The sequence below is a fragment of the Papio anubis genome, chromosome 11, assembly GCF_008728515.1.
Source record: "Papio anubis isolate 15944 chromosome 11, Panubis1.0, whole genome shotgun sequence".
In the NCBI taxonomy this organism is placed as follows: Eukaryota; Metazoa; Chordata; class Mammalia; order Primates; family Cercopithecidae; genus Papio; species Papio anubis.
In genome coordinates this window covers 63424534-63438971 of record NC_044986.1, presented here as the reverse complement: position 1 = coordinate 63438971, position 14438 = coordinate 63424534, and the positions used below count along the sequence as shown (strand labels likewise).

The 14438-nt window shown below is 38.3% G+C and overlaps 1 protein-coding gene across 9 annotated transcripts in view; it reads left to right on the top strand.

Moving 5' to 3' along the window:
- CTNNA3 (catenin alpha 3) overlaps positions 1-14438 on the top strand; it is a 1832183-nt gene that overhangs the window by 480141 nt on the left and 1337604 nt on the right. For all 9 annotated transcript variants that reach the window (XM_009214841.4, XM_009214844.4, XM_009214842.4 and 6 more), the window contains one exon: positions 9510-9773. In XM_009214841.4, the coding sequence (XP_009213105.3) occupies positions 9510-9773 (264 nt within the window). The remainder of the gene's footprint in view (positions 1-9509; positions 9774-14438) is intronic.

Genomic DNA, 14438 nt, shown 5'->3' with positions numbered 1-14438 from the left:
GATTTGTGTATATTAATCTTGTATCTGGAAACTTTGCTGAATTCTTGTATCAGTTCTAGGAGCTTTCTGGAGGAGTATTTAGGGTTTTCAAGGTAAACGATCATATTGTCAGTAAATAGTGACAGTTTGACTTCCTCTTTACCAATTTGGATGCCCTTTATTTCTTTCTCTTGTCTAATTGCTCTCGGCTAGGACTTCCAGTACTATGTTGCAGAGGAGTGGTGAGAGTGGGCATCCTTGTCTTGTTCCAGTTCTCAGAGGTAATGCTTTCAACTTTTCCCCATTCAGTATAATATTGACTGTGGGTTTGTCATAGATGGCTTTTATTCCACTGAGGTGTGTCCCTTGTATGCCGATTTTCCTGATAATTTTAATTATAAAGGGCTCCTGGATTTTGTCAAATGCTTTTCCTGCATCTATTAAGATGATCATGTAATTTTTTGTTTTTAATTCTGTTTATGTGAGATATCACATTTATTGACTCGTGTATGTTAAACCATCCCTGCATCCCTGGTATGAAACCCACTTACACATGGTGGATTATCCTTTTGATATGTTTTTGGATTCAGTTAGCTAGTATTTTGTTAAGGATTTTAGCATCTATGTTCATCAGGGTTATTGGTCCATATTTTCTTTTTTGTTTATGTCCTTTCCTGGTTTTGGTGTTAGGGCGATGCTGGCTTCATAGAATGAATTAGGGAGGGTTCCTTTTTTATCTTGTGGAGTAGTGTCAAAAGGATTGGTATCAGTTCTTTGAATGTCTGGAAGAATTCTGCTGTGAATCCATCTGGTCCTGGTTTTTTTTGTTGGTAATTTATTAATTACCATTTCAGTTTCACTGCTTATTATTGGTCTGTTCAGGGTATCTACTTCTTACTGATTTAAGCTAGAAAGGCTGTATTTTTCCAGGAATTTATCCATCTCTTCTAGGTTTCTAGTTTATGTGCATAAAGGTGTTCATAGTAGCCTTGAATGGTCTTTGTATTTCAGTGGTGTCAGTTGTAATATCTCCTGTCTCTTTCTTTCTTTTTTTTTTTTTTTTTTTTTGAGATGGAGTTTCACTCTTGTTGCCCAGGCTGGAGTGCAGTGGTGCAATCTCAGCCCGCTGCAACCTCTGCCTTCTGGTTTCAAGTGATTCTCCTGCCTCAGCCTCCCAAGTAGCTGAGATTACAGGTGCCTACCACCACACCCTGCTAATTTTTGTATTTTTAGTAGAGACAGGGTTTCACCATGTTGGCCAAGCTGGTCTCAAACTCCTGACTTTGTAATCTGCCCACCTCAGCCTCCCAAAGTGCTGGGATTACAGGCATGAGCCACCATGCCTGGGCTATCTCCTGTTTCTTAATGAGGTTATTTGGATTTTCGCTCTTCTTTTCTTGGTTAGTCTTGCTAACCAATTTTATTTATCTTTTCAAAAAACCAACTTTTTGTTTCATTTATCTTTTGTTTTTATTTTCTTTCAATTTCATTTAGTTCTGCACTGATCTTGGTTATTTCCTTTCTTCTGCTGGGTTTGGGTTTGGTTTGTTCTTGTTTCTCTAGTTCCTTGAGGTGTGGCCGTAGAGTGTCAGTTTGTGTTCTTTCAGTCTTTTTGATGCAGGCGTTTAGGGCTATGAAGCTTTCCTCTTAGCACCTCCTTTGCTGTATCCCAGAGGATTTTGTTCAGTTTGAAGAATTTTTAAATTTCCATCTTGATTTCATTTTTGACCCAATGCTCATTCAGGAGCAGGTTATTTAATTTCCATGTATTTGCATGGTTTTGAAGGTTCCTTTTGTAGTTGATTTCCAGTATTTTCCCACTGTGGTCTGAGAGAGTGCTTGATATAATTTCAATTTTCTTAAATTTATTAAGGCTCATTTTATGGCCTATTATATAGTCTATCTTGAAGAAAGTTCCATGTGCTATTGAATAAAATGTGTATTTTGTGGTTGTTGGATGAAATGTTCTGTATGTATTTGTTAAGTTTAGTTGTTCCAAGATATAATTTAAATCAATTGTTCCTTTGTTGACTTTTTGTCTTGATGACTTGTCTAGTGCTGTCAGTAGAGTATTGAAGTCCTCCACTATTATTGTGTTGCTGTCTATCTCATTGCTTAGGTGTATTAGTAATTGTTTTATAAATTTGGGAGCTCTAGTGTTGCATATGTGTTTAGGATTGAGATATTTTCCTGTTGGACAAGGACTTTTACCATTATATAATGTCCCTCTTTGTCTCTTAGCTGCTGTTGCTTTAAAGTTTGTTTTGTCTGATATAAGAATAGCTACCCCCCTTTGTCAGGCGTGGTGGCTCAGGTCTTTAATGCTGGCACTTTGGGAGGCCAAGTCAGACAGATCACCTGAGATTGGGAGTTCGAGACCATCCTGACGAACATGGAGAAACCCCATCTCTACTAAAAATACAAAATTAGCCGGGCATGGTGGCTCATACCTGTAATCCTCGGCCTGTATATATACTCAGGAGGCTGAGGCAGGAGAATCACTTGAACCCGGGAGGCGGAGGTTGTGGTGAGCTGAGATTGCGCCATTGCACTCCAACCTGGGCAATAAGAGCAAAACTCCACCTCAAAAAAAAAAAAAAAAAAAGCTACCCTTGCTTGCTTTTGGTGTCCATTTGCAGGAAATGCCTTTTTCCAACCCTCTACTTTAAGTTTACATGAGTCTACATGTTAGGTGAGTCTTCTAAAGGCAGCAGATGGTTGGTGAGTTCTTATGCATTCTGTGGTTCTGTATCTTTTAAGTGGAGCATTTAAGCCATTTACATTCAGTGTTAGTATTGAGATGTGAGGTACTATTGCATTCATCATGCTATTTGTTGTCTATGTACTATTTGTTTTTGTTTTTAATTTGTATTTTTGTTTTATAGGTCCTGTGTGATTTCTGCTTTAAAGAGGTTCTGTTTTGATGTGTTTCTAGGATTTGTTTCAAGATTTAGAGCTTCTTTTAGCAATTATTGTAGTGGTAGCTTGGTAATGGCAAATTCTCTTAGCATTTGTCTGAAAAAGATTGTATCTTTCCTTCATATATGATGCTTAGTTTCACGGGATACTAAATTCTTGGCTGATAATTGTTTTGTTTGACAAGACTGAAGATAGGGCCCCAATTGCTTCTTGCTTGTAGGGTTTCTGGTGAGAAATCTACGTTAATCTGATAGGTTTTCCTTTATAGGTTACCTGGTGCTTCTGTCTCACAGCTCTTAAGATTCTTTCCTTCATCTTAACTTTGGATAACCTGATGACAATGTGTTTAGGCAATGATCTTTTCATGCTGAATTTCCCAGGTGTTCTTTATGCTTCTTGTAATTGAATGTCTAGGTCTTTAGCAAGGCTGGGGAAGTTTTCCTTGATTATTCCCCCAGATATGTTTTCCAAGCTTTTAGGATTCTCCCCTTCCTCAGGAACATCAATTATTCTTAGGTTTGGTCATTTAACATAATCCTAGACTTCTTGGAGGATTTGTTCATATTTTCTTATTCTTTTTTCTTTGTTGGATTGGGTTAATTTGAAGACCTCATCTTTGAGCTCTGGATTTCTTTCTTCTACATGTTCAATTCTATTCCTGAGACTTTCCAGAGCATTTTGCATTACTAAAGTGTGTCCAATGTTTCCTGAATTTGTGATTGTTTTTCTTTAAGCTATCTATTTTCTTGAATGTTTCTCCCTTCACTTCTTGTATTGTTTTTTGGATTTCCTTGCTTTAGGTTTCACCTTTCTCTGGTCCCTCCCTGATTAACTTAACAACTAACCTCCTGAATTCTTTTTCAGGTAAATCAGGGATTTCTTCTTGGTTTGGATCCATTGCTGGTGAGCTGGTGTGCTTTTTGGGGGTGCTAAAGAGCCTTGTTTTGTTATATTACCAGATTTTTTCTTCTGGTTCCTTCTCATTTGTGTAGGCTCTGTCAGAAGGAAGGTCTAGGGCTGAAGGCTGTTTTTCAGATTCTTTTGTCCCATGGGGTGTTCCCTTGATATAGTACTCTCCCATTTTTCCTACAGATGTGGCTTCCTGTGAGCTGAACTGCAGTGATTGTTGTCTGTCTTCTGGGTCTAGCCACCCAGCAAGTCTACCCTGCTCTGGGCTGGTACTGGGGGTTACCTGTACAGAATCTTGTGATGTGAACCATGTATGGGTCTCTCAGCTGTGGATATCAGCACCTGTTCTGGTGTAGGTGGCAGCGGGGTGTAGTAGACTCCATGAAGGTTCTTAGCTTTGGTGGTTTAATGCTCTGTTTTTGTGCTGGTTGGCCTCCTGCTGGGAGACGGCGTTTTGCAGACAGCATCAGCTATGGTAGTATGGAGAGGAACTGGCAGTGGGCAGGGTCCTAGAACTACCAAGATTATATGCCCTTTGTCTTCAGCTACAGGTGGGTAGGGAAGGACCATCAAGTAGGGACAGGGCTAGGTGTATCTGAGCTCATACTTTCCTTGGGCGAGTCTTACTGTGGCTGCTGTGGGGGACAGGAGTGAGGTTCCCAGGTCAAGGGAGTTGTGCACCTAAGAGGATTGTGGCTGCCTCTCCTGAGTCATCCAGGTTGTCAGGGAAGTCAGGGAAGTGGGGGAAAGCTGGCAGTCACAGGCCTCCCCCAGCTCCCACACAAATCAAAGGGCTGGTCTCACTCCCACCGTGCCCCCAAACAGCCCCGAGTCTGTTTCCAGGGGTGGGCAAGCCGGGCTTGAAAACTTGCCCTAGGCTACACGCCTGCCACCTTCAAATGAAAACGGCCTGGTTCTTCCCCCGCTGTGGAGTCTGCACACTAGATTCGCATCCTCCCTCAAGTTCTGGCCAGGAGGCTTCTCACCCTATTCAAATTGTTACAAAGTTCAGCTGGAATTTTCCTTCTCCCTGTGATGCTTCCCACTCTCCCCACCCCTGCTTCTCTGGCTGCCCTCCCAGTGTATCCCTGTGGTGCCAGACAGGAATGGTCTGACTGGGGACCCAGCGGGCTCCCGGAGACTTTCTGCTGCTTCCTCTACCCCTGTATTTTTGCTTGGCTCTTTAAACTGACTCAGCTCCAGGTAAGGTCGGAAACTTCTCCCACAAACAGACCTTCAGTTGCTCCAGTGGGCGTGTGTATTCAGGAGAGGAGGCTCTCCCTTTCCCACTTTTGCAGTTGGGGCACTCACAGTATTTGGGGTGTATCCCAGATTTTGCAGGAGCAGTCCACTTCCTTCAAAGGGTCTGTGGGTCCTGCCTCATAGGGATAATTTATACTCACTGTTTAAAATTCACCTTCTCTGAAATCCCCCCACTTATGACAACTTGGATGAACCTGAAGGACATTATGCTAAGTCAAATAAGCCAGACACAGAAAGTAAGTATTATATGATTGTATTTATATGTGGAATCTAAACAAGTCAAACTTGTAGAAGCAGTTTTACCATGGTTGCCAGGGGTTGGTGTGCGGGGGAAATGGGGACATGTTCGTCAAAGGGTATAAACTTTCAATTATAAGATGAATAAGTTCTAGGGACCTAACTCACAGCATGGCAAATATAGTTAATAATACCGTATTGCTTACTTGAAATTTGCTAAGAGAATAGATCTTGCATGTCCTCACAGCACATACACACAAACGCAAGGGTAACTGTGTGGTGATGGTTATATTGATTAATACGATTGTAGTAATCATTACACAATGTATATGTATATGAAAGCATCATGTTGTACACCTTGAATATACACAATTTTTATTTGTTAATTATACCTCAATAAAGCTGGAGAAAAGATTCACTTTCTCTGAGAAATTTTATTTAATCCCTTCAAGCTGAGAGACTGTCCTCTATGCTGTGGGTAACTATTTTAGTCCCCATGTAAATGTGTTTATTTGTCTCCCCTTCGGATCTTTATCTTTGCATTTCCAACATTTAGCACATTGCCTTGATGCAAAGTCGAGGCTCGGCATAGGAGACGCTCAACATAGTACAGGTTGAAGGAATGGTTGAATTAATTAACTGATGGCTTAAAGCCTTCCATTTTTATTTTTTAAAATAATATTCCTAAATATATTTTGTTCTCTTGCCAGGGTTAAAACTCATATGTTACTTCTCTACCCACTTGCACAGACTTGTAAGGTCTTTTTAAATCCCATCTGTGTGTTTCTTCGTCAGCTGGAAACATTTAATGTCTTCTTAACTTGGAAATCTCCTGTGAGCTTTCTTCTGGAGCATTTAAAAAAAGATTATAAATAAGTATCAATCCTTGAGGAGCTGAGTTCTTTATATGTCTCCATCCAAAGAAATCCTTGATTAACTTTACTATTTAATTCCTATTTTGACCTGATGCAAATTTTAGGGTAAATGGACAACCTATGAACCTTTGAACCTGTGGTATCATCAGTTAAAATAAAACAACCACAGACACCACTACCACAACACACGTTTAGGAGGTGACAGTCATTAATTTCTGTTTTATCTGTGTACCTATTTACTACATTAAGTTTACCATGCTTGATGTCCTTTGGGAGAAATGGTCATGCCTTGTTAATTTTCCTTACATAAACTCTGCAACCTGCCCCTTTCCCCCTGTCCACTGCTGTAACATTATATTTGTTATGTTCACTGATCCAGTCCTTTTTCGCAGGCTTCAAGGACTTGCTATTTGGGCTCATGGATTCTGTAATTGCCTTGGGCAGAGATGACAAAGCGTAGGCTCCAAATTCAAAATACATTTGTATTTTTAACATTTCGAAGTCCCCATGGCATTAAAGTTACTACAATTTACTGTCAGATTACACACTGCCACCTTTAGAGCAAAAGAAATAATTTTAACTTTAGCCTTCTTGTTATAATCTATGTTCAAGTTTTTCACCTTTCAGAAACAACCTAAACCTTGACACTGTCCTTCTAAATAAAGAAGCATGAGGTATAGGTCACTTCAGAGGGAATTATGTATTAAGTTGACTATACAGTAGTATCAGAGAATTTGCTTCACCTCTTTCTGAACATTTATACTTTCAATTATTACTCATCTGAGGAGCTGTGATCCTTTCTAAACATTAAATTATTTATCCCTTAAGTTACACTGATGACTGTAGGTAGAGCTTGTAACGTTGTGGGAAATATGAAAATCACTAAGATTATCATAGTACAAAAACAGTACACCAAGTTTGACAGATGTAAGGAATAAAACAATTCCATATTCTTTCTATACCTTTTTTCTATTTTGCACTTCTATTCCATTTCTGATGTGCTGTGTACTCAATCTTGTGAGAGAGTTGGAAGAAGTATCATTATCCCATTTTTATAGATAGAAAGACAGGCACCGAAAGAGGAGATGAGTTACCCAGCTCATAGTGCTAATGACAGAGCTAAAACTAAAACCCAGACCACATATACAAGGGGGAAATCGTAGCAAGCCAAGAAAACCATAGAGTGTCTTTTCTTGGGTAATTAGTGAGTATGAACAGTGGGTTGATAGCTACTTTGTTACAAAATGTAGGGAGGACAGTTAGAAGTTAATATCTCCAAAGCCTGAGTGAAGTAGCAGACAGCCTTCATTTTCAGAAGGGAAGGAACTAAAAATATAGTAGCACAAGCCATTTATTAACCTTAGGCAACATTATTCCCAGAGTAGCAGAGCCTTGTGAAAGAAGCATAAGGTTAGCAATCAGTAGACTAGGTTTATATCTCAGTTCCTTTACTAGTTGCTATCTTCTTACACCAAACACCTGTTTAGTTAAAATAGGACTAATAATAGCAGACTCCTTCCCTCAAAGAGTATTATGATGATCAATAAGATACTATACAGAAGCACTTTATAAGCTACATGATATTATACAAATACAAGTCCTCATGCTGTGTAGCAAATAAGAAATTTTTCCTATGTAGGAAAGAATGGCACATAGTTTTTAGGATAAAGGCTTGGAAGTTATACTGACGGGGGTTACAATACAAGAAATATCACCATCTAGCTCTGCCACTTGGCTAAGAAACTTAGTCTCTTGAAACCTTAGTGTTTTGAGTTTTAAAATGGAATAATCACATCTCTCATGAGTTTTTATGAAGATTATATGAAATGTTGTATATGAAGTGAATGAACTATTGTAAATGTCCCTTGAATTATTTTTTTTAACTTAAGCTTTTATTTGGGAATAATTTTAGATTTACAGAAAAGTTGCAAAGTTGGTACAGAGAGTTCCCATTTACCTTTTTTCCAGTTTTCTCCATTGTTAATACTGTATCTTACATTTGCCTTACAAAGATATGGATACCGATGCATTGCTATTAACTATTAATAATGGTTATTTGGATTTCAGCAGTTTTTCATGAATGTTTTTTCTGTTCCAGGATCTAATCCTCAGTACCACATTGCATTTAGTTATGTCTCCCCAATCTTCTCTGTTCTATGACAGTTTGTCAGTCAATCTCCTGTTTTTCATGATGTTAGTGGTCTTGAGGAACACTGCCCAGATGTCATTTAGGATGTTCACCAATCTCATTTTGTTTGTTGGTTTTCTCATGATTAGACTGGAATTATGGGTTGCTGGAGGGAATACCACAGAAATGGCATACTTTTCTTGTCACAGTATATCAAGGGGTACATGATATCCATGTGATATCACAGATGATGTTAAATTTCATCACTTGCTTAAGGTAGGGCTTGCCAGATTTTTTTCTTGTATCTTGAGCTAGTTCTGATCACCTATCACTTAGATAGAACATTCTCTTTTCTCTCTTCCCTCCGATGTAATGCGGTTCATTTACATTTACTGCAAATTGTCATCTCTGAAGAAATACCTTCTCTGGCCATTCAACCTAAAGCAGCTTTCTCCTTGCAAGTCAGTCTCTATGACACTTCACTTTTGTGTTTTCTTCACAGCATTTATTGTCACCTAAACTCATCTTGTATATTTGTTTATCTAGTTTATTTCTTGTCTGTAGGCCCTTTCCCCCCAAAAGAAAGAAAAACAAGGTCCTCGTAGGATTTTTTCATATCTGTACACTGGAGTCTAGCACAAGGGCTAGAATATGCTAAGTGCTCAGTAACTAATTGCTGAATAAATGTCAAAGAAAGAATGATATAGGATTAATTTATTAGTATTTCTGAAAAGGAAAAGAAATATAGCTGAATGGTGGTAGGTTTCATTTAGTGTTCTTAACTCAGTTGGTTTAATTTTAATGGAAAGGTTAAATGCAATTATCAACATCTATGGAATGAGGTAATCAGCGTCCTTGTAATTCAAGCTATCTTATGCACTGAATAATGTGAATGTCAGAGTGTTTTAGCTACTTATAAGGATTTGACTGACAAGGATTTGACTGAATAGTAATAGATCTTTACACATCTGCACTATTGGGACCTTTACTTGTTAACTGCATCATTGTTTATGCTGCAGAATTTTTAACAGAACCTGAAAGAATGTAGAAATAATAGATGCCCTTGATTATAACTTATAGCTGACTTCTTGATGTCTATTATCTTTTCATTTATACTTACTAAAAAATGAAGCTTTTTAATTTAAGTCTTTCCCCCATAACCCATTGTAAGATACCACTCTTTTTATTTCCCTTCTCAGGACTTAAAATCTCCAAATCAGAGGGATGAAATTGCAGGAGCCCGAGCCTCATTGAAGGAGAACTCTCCCCTCTTGCATTCAATTTGTTCAGCTTGTTTGGAGCATTCTGATGTTGCTTCCCTCAAAGCAAGCAAGGACACAGTTTGTGAAGAAATTCAGAATGCTCTCAATGTAATTTCAAATGCTTCACAAGGGATCCAGAATATGACAACCCCACGAGAACCTCAGGCAGCAACTCTGGGAAGTGCCCTTGATGAGCTGGAGGTAAGTCGGGAGAAAGATAAAGTGTGATCTGAGGTCCCAATACAGTAATAATAATAATAAAACAGAAGAAGATCCACATGTTAGCATTTAGAGCATGAGAAAATAAAAAATCCAGATTAGTCTCTATCGCCTTCTTGAGCCTTCCAAAGAATTGATTAACAGGAAAATATTCTATTAGTATACTTCTGACTCATGTACATCTCTGCCAAGGAAACCAATGAATTTGAATGGTGATTATTAATTAGATTGAAATGATGTCTTTCTTTCACGTAGATCTACTTATGAAGCATAAGATACAAATATTTATTGGCATTACTGTTCTATGTGCTTGGGACATATCTGATCACTGCCCTTGACAAGTTTGTACATTTTAGCAGGTGACTATAGGCAAAAAATAAAACCAATAAACATTGTAGAGAACACAGTTGTTTAGTATGTTACATTGAGAAGGTGAGATAATGCCAAAACCTTGAAAGAGTTCAGGAATCAGGCAGATGAAGATCTAGAGCAAAGGCTCGAAGGTATGTGCTCCATGTTTAAGTGACAACATAAAAACCAGGGTGTCTGGGAGGAGAGAGCAAGGCAAGGAGTAGTAGGAGCTAAGGTTAGAGAAGCAACCATTGAGGGCTGTGTATGCCTTTAAGGACTTTGGCTTTTACTCCAAGTTAAACGGGAATACACTGAAAGGTTTTAAGCAAAGGTATGACATGCTGAGACTTGTGTCTTAAAAGGACTATGATGGTTGCATAAGGAACATAGACTGAAGGAGAACAGTGAGAGGAACTGAAAAAGCAGGCCAGAGGCTATTGTAGTAACCCTGGTTCCATTTATACACTTTACATTAACCACTTCATGTTTTAGTTTAGACTAGAGTGGTGTTAGTGGACATCAGTGCTAAATTTTGTAAGTAGAGTCAACTGAATTTTGATAGAATGGATGTGGGACATGAGAGAAAGGAAGGAGTCATGGCTAGTGTTGTAGGCTGGGTCTTCCAGAATCACACACAGAATGGAGTTTGGAAAACAAGGTGTTACATTTGGGAAGGAAAGAGGGAGGGAGCGGGACTGGATAGAGGAAGAAGTCTACCTGAGATCTAGACCCACAAAGGCCTTCAAGATGCCACATCCCCTATTATAGAAGAACTACTCACCTTCCACAACCATACCCTTGTAATTATTTTTCTAATTAGCTCTTTAGTTCTGTATATCATCTCTCTGATACTCACAACAGAACTGGTCAGTCAGCAGGGAGCTCTGGTGAGAGCATTGCCCTCCAGAGTGTACCTTGTCAGGCAGAAATGACCAGGCCTGTATGTCTCTTTCGGTCACTGGATACAGGTTACCCTACCCTGGGAAGGGTATGACCTTTAGGGGCTTGAAACACTATACATACATACTGAGTATATATTACTTTCGTGCCATGATAAAGCTGGAAAAAATTATAAGTTGAACCATTGTTAAGTCAAGTCAGGGACCATCTGTAGTCTGTATTTGGGGAGTGTCGAGTGTGATATGTAGAAATTTGCTAGAATAGATGGATAGGATCATACAGGTTGATTATCCCTTATCTGAAATGCTTGGGACCAGAAGTGGATTGGATTTTGGAATTTTTTGATCTTGGAATATTTGCATATAGCTAATGAGTTATCCTGGGAATGGGATTGATGTGTAAACATGAAATGCATTTATGTTTCATATACATCCTATACACAGCCTGAAGGTAATTTTATACAATATTTTAAGTAATTTTGTGCATGAAATGATGTTTTGACTGCATTTTTTTTTTATACTTTAAGTTCTAGGGTACGTGTGCACAACGTACAGGTTTGTTACATATGTATACATGTTCTGTGTTGGTGTGCTGCACCCATTAACTCATAATTTACATTAGGTGTATCTCCTAATGCAATCCCTCCCCCCTACCCCCTCCCCACAATAGGACCTGGTGTGTGATGCTCCCCTTCCTGTGTCCAAGTGATCTCATTGTTCAATTCCCACCTATGAGTGAGAACATGCGATATTTGGTTTTCTGTTCTTGCGATAGTTTGCTGAGAATGATGGTTTCCAGCTGCATCCGTGTCCCTACAAAGGACACAAACTCATCCTTTTTTATGGCTGCATAGTATTCCATGGTGTATATGTGCCACATTTTCTTAATCCATTGACTGCATTTTAACTGCGACCTGTCACATGAAGTTAGATGCTGAATTTTCCCCTTGTGCCATCACACTGGCATTCAAAAAGTTTTGGATTTTGGAGCATTTTGGATTTCAGATTTTTAGATTAGCAGTGCTCAACCCATATAGCACATTTTTCATAGTACTAAACAGAACTGTGTCAGAGAATGCTCCCAGAAGAGCTCCGGTTTATCTCAGACAATGCATTCCGTGTTTTAGGATTATAGAAGAAGACATTTCCAAATCATTCCTTCTTCTGAGACCTCTTCTGTTTTCTCATTTTAGTGGAAAGTGACTGCTACAGGCACAAAATGGCAGCGGTTGGAGAGGAGGAGAAAGTGTGCGTGGTGTGTGTGTGCGTGTGTATGTGTGTGTAACTTCTATGGGAGTGGGCATAGGCAGGGTAATAGAGTGTTCTCTTTCTCAAGAAAGGCAGATTCAGACTCACTTGTTCTTCATGAGGCAGGAGGGAGTCCAAAAGATATTTCTCTGAGATCCTAATGAGGATTCTAAACTGTCTGAACAACCTTTGAAATTTAGTTCTAGTTGAAGATACAGATGCGCAAACTAGTAAAAAATGCCTAAGTTTTCTATATTTTTTATATCCAAGTTACAAATAGCTGCTGCGGCTGTCTGAACTAGATAAAGCAGAATTTATTGAGCATTTAACCTTTTTTAATGATTTGGTAAATTAAATGGTTGCACTTTTCATTATTTACAGGAAGCTGTATTGGTAAAGCATCCAAAATAACCTTTGCTCTATTTTGCTCCTGCAAATATAATACTATGAAGTAAATTGATGTAGTAAATACTCTGTTGGGAGCAAGTCTCATTAAATGTTTATAGTGTGGAATGTATCAGAGTGCTTACTCAACAACCATGCTGAAGCTTTTGTTAAATTTTTCATTCTGGCCCTTGACTGGGTGTGGGTATGAAACCTGAAATTTATGAGTGGAGAAAATAGAAGTTGAATTAGAACACTATACTGGCTAAATCAATTGATTTGTTGGAAAGGCCAGTGTGAATTATAGGGATTTTCTTCTGTATTTGAGACTGAACGAGAGTTGAGAAGTGTCGAATTGTAGATTAAGACAATTTTGAAAATGTTATGAAGCAAGAAACTTTGCCAACAAAAATTGCTTTGAAAATTCCAAGTCCATTAAGACATATTTTCTCCTGTGAGGAGGGAAAAAGCAGCTGTTGTCATTGTGGTACACAAGACTTATCTGAATCCTCATGCAACAAAGATGATAACAATTATATGTATATCTATTTTCTTATTTTCAAAGAGCTGTCATATTCACTTTTTTAAACCTTTTTTATATATTCGTGTATCATCATTCATATAGTCATTGTTTACTGTTGTTATCTCCAGCACCTAGAATAATGCCCTAAATGTAGTAAGTGCTAGGTAAATATGAATGAATGAATGAATGAATGAATATAATAATATGACATGTCATTTTGTGATTTTGCAGTGAAAAGCATTTTTTCCTTACCCTTATTTTTTCTCCTGAAATTTTTCTCTGACTGAAAGTGGATGTATCGGGGGGTATATGGCTCTACTTTAACTTTTAACCAGGCCATGAATTTATAGTGATGGAAACCACCAGAAGCACATGTAGGTGATACGCTGCTCAGAATCTTTTCTGTGGTAAGGCAGCACAAAGAGAGAAAACTTTATATATATTCTCTTCTCTCAGCAGCTGTCCAGCCTTAGTCAGAGTTCCCTGTTACTTCCAAGATACTCTGTCTTTTACTAAGGGTAATAATTTTGGAAAAGATACTCCTCATGTTCTTACATTTTTACCTTTAGGAGAAAACAGGATCTCTGTCAGTCAGATTAGCATTTAGAAGCTAAAGAAGAAATAGACATCACTGATATCTAGAAGCACATCAATATAATTTTTTAAAATGGTTTGGTTTCTAGATATATAGTGAGCTATAAGAACTAAAAGAGATGAAGAAAATATTTTTATATACATAAATAATCTGATAACTGAATTATGTAAATTATTTGAGGCTGATACGAAAAGCACAAAATCCTAACTAGTAAGCCAGCACCAGCATTGTGTTGGGGGATGGGGGAACTGCTTTTCAATTATAGCGGGGAGCTTGAACTTTGAAAGACTATGAACTGAAGACAAAAGATAAATTCTGTATCTTGCCAATTGGATAGTCCCATAAGATACATTTGCATGTTACTGGGAATCTTTAAAATTTGACCACCTTGTTAGAGAAATGAAAAAAACACTAACCCAAATAGCAGGAGATATTGGGAGAACTTGACTAGCATAGCCTTGGCTCTGGGAAGCTCAGAAAAAAGGAACAGAATCCATGTTGGAATTTTCTAGCCATAGGAAGAAAATTATCTGGACTTTGATTCAGCATTCATATTATCTGTGTAACCTCTAAAACCCTATCCAAAAATCTAATTTAAAATTGCCTTATCCCAGCAATACCTCCAGAGATCTGCCAGAAGGAAACTC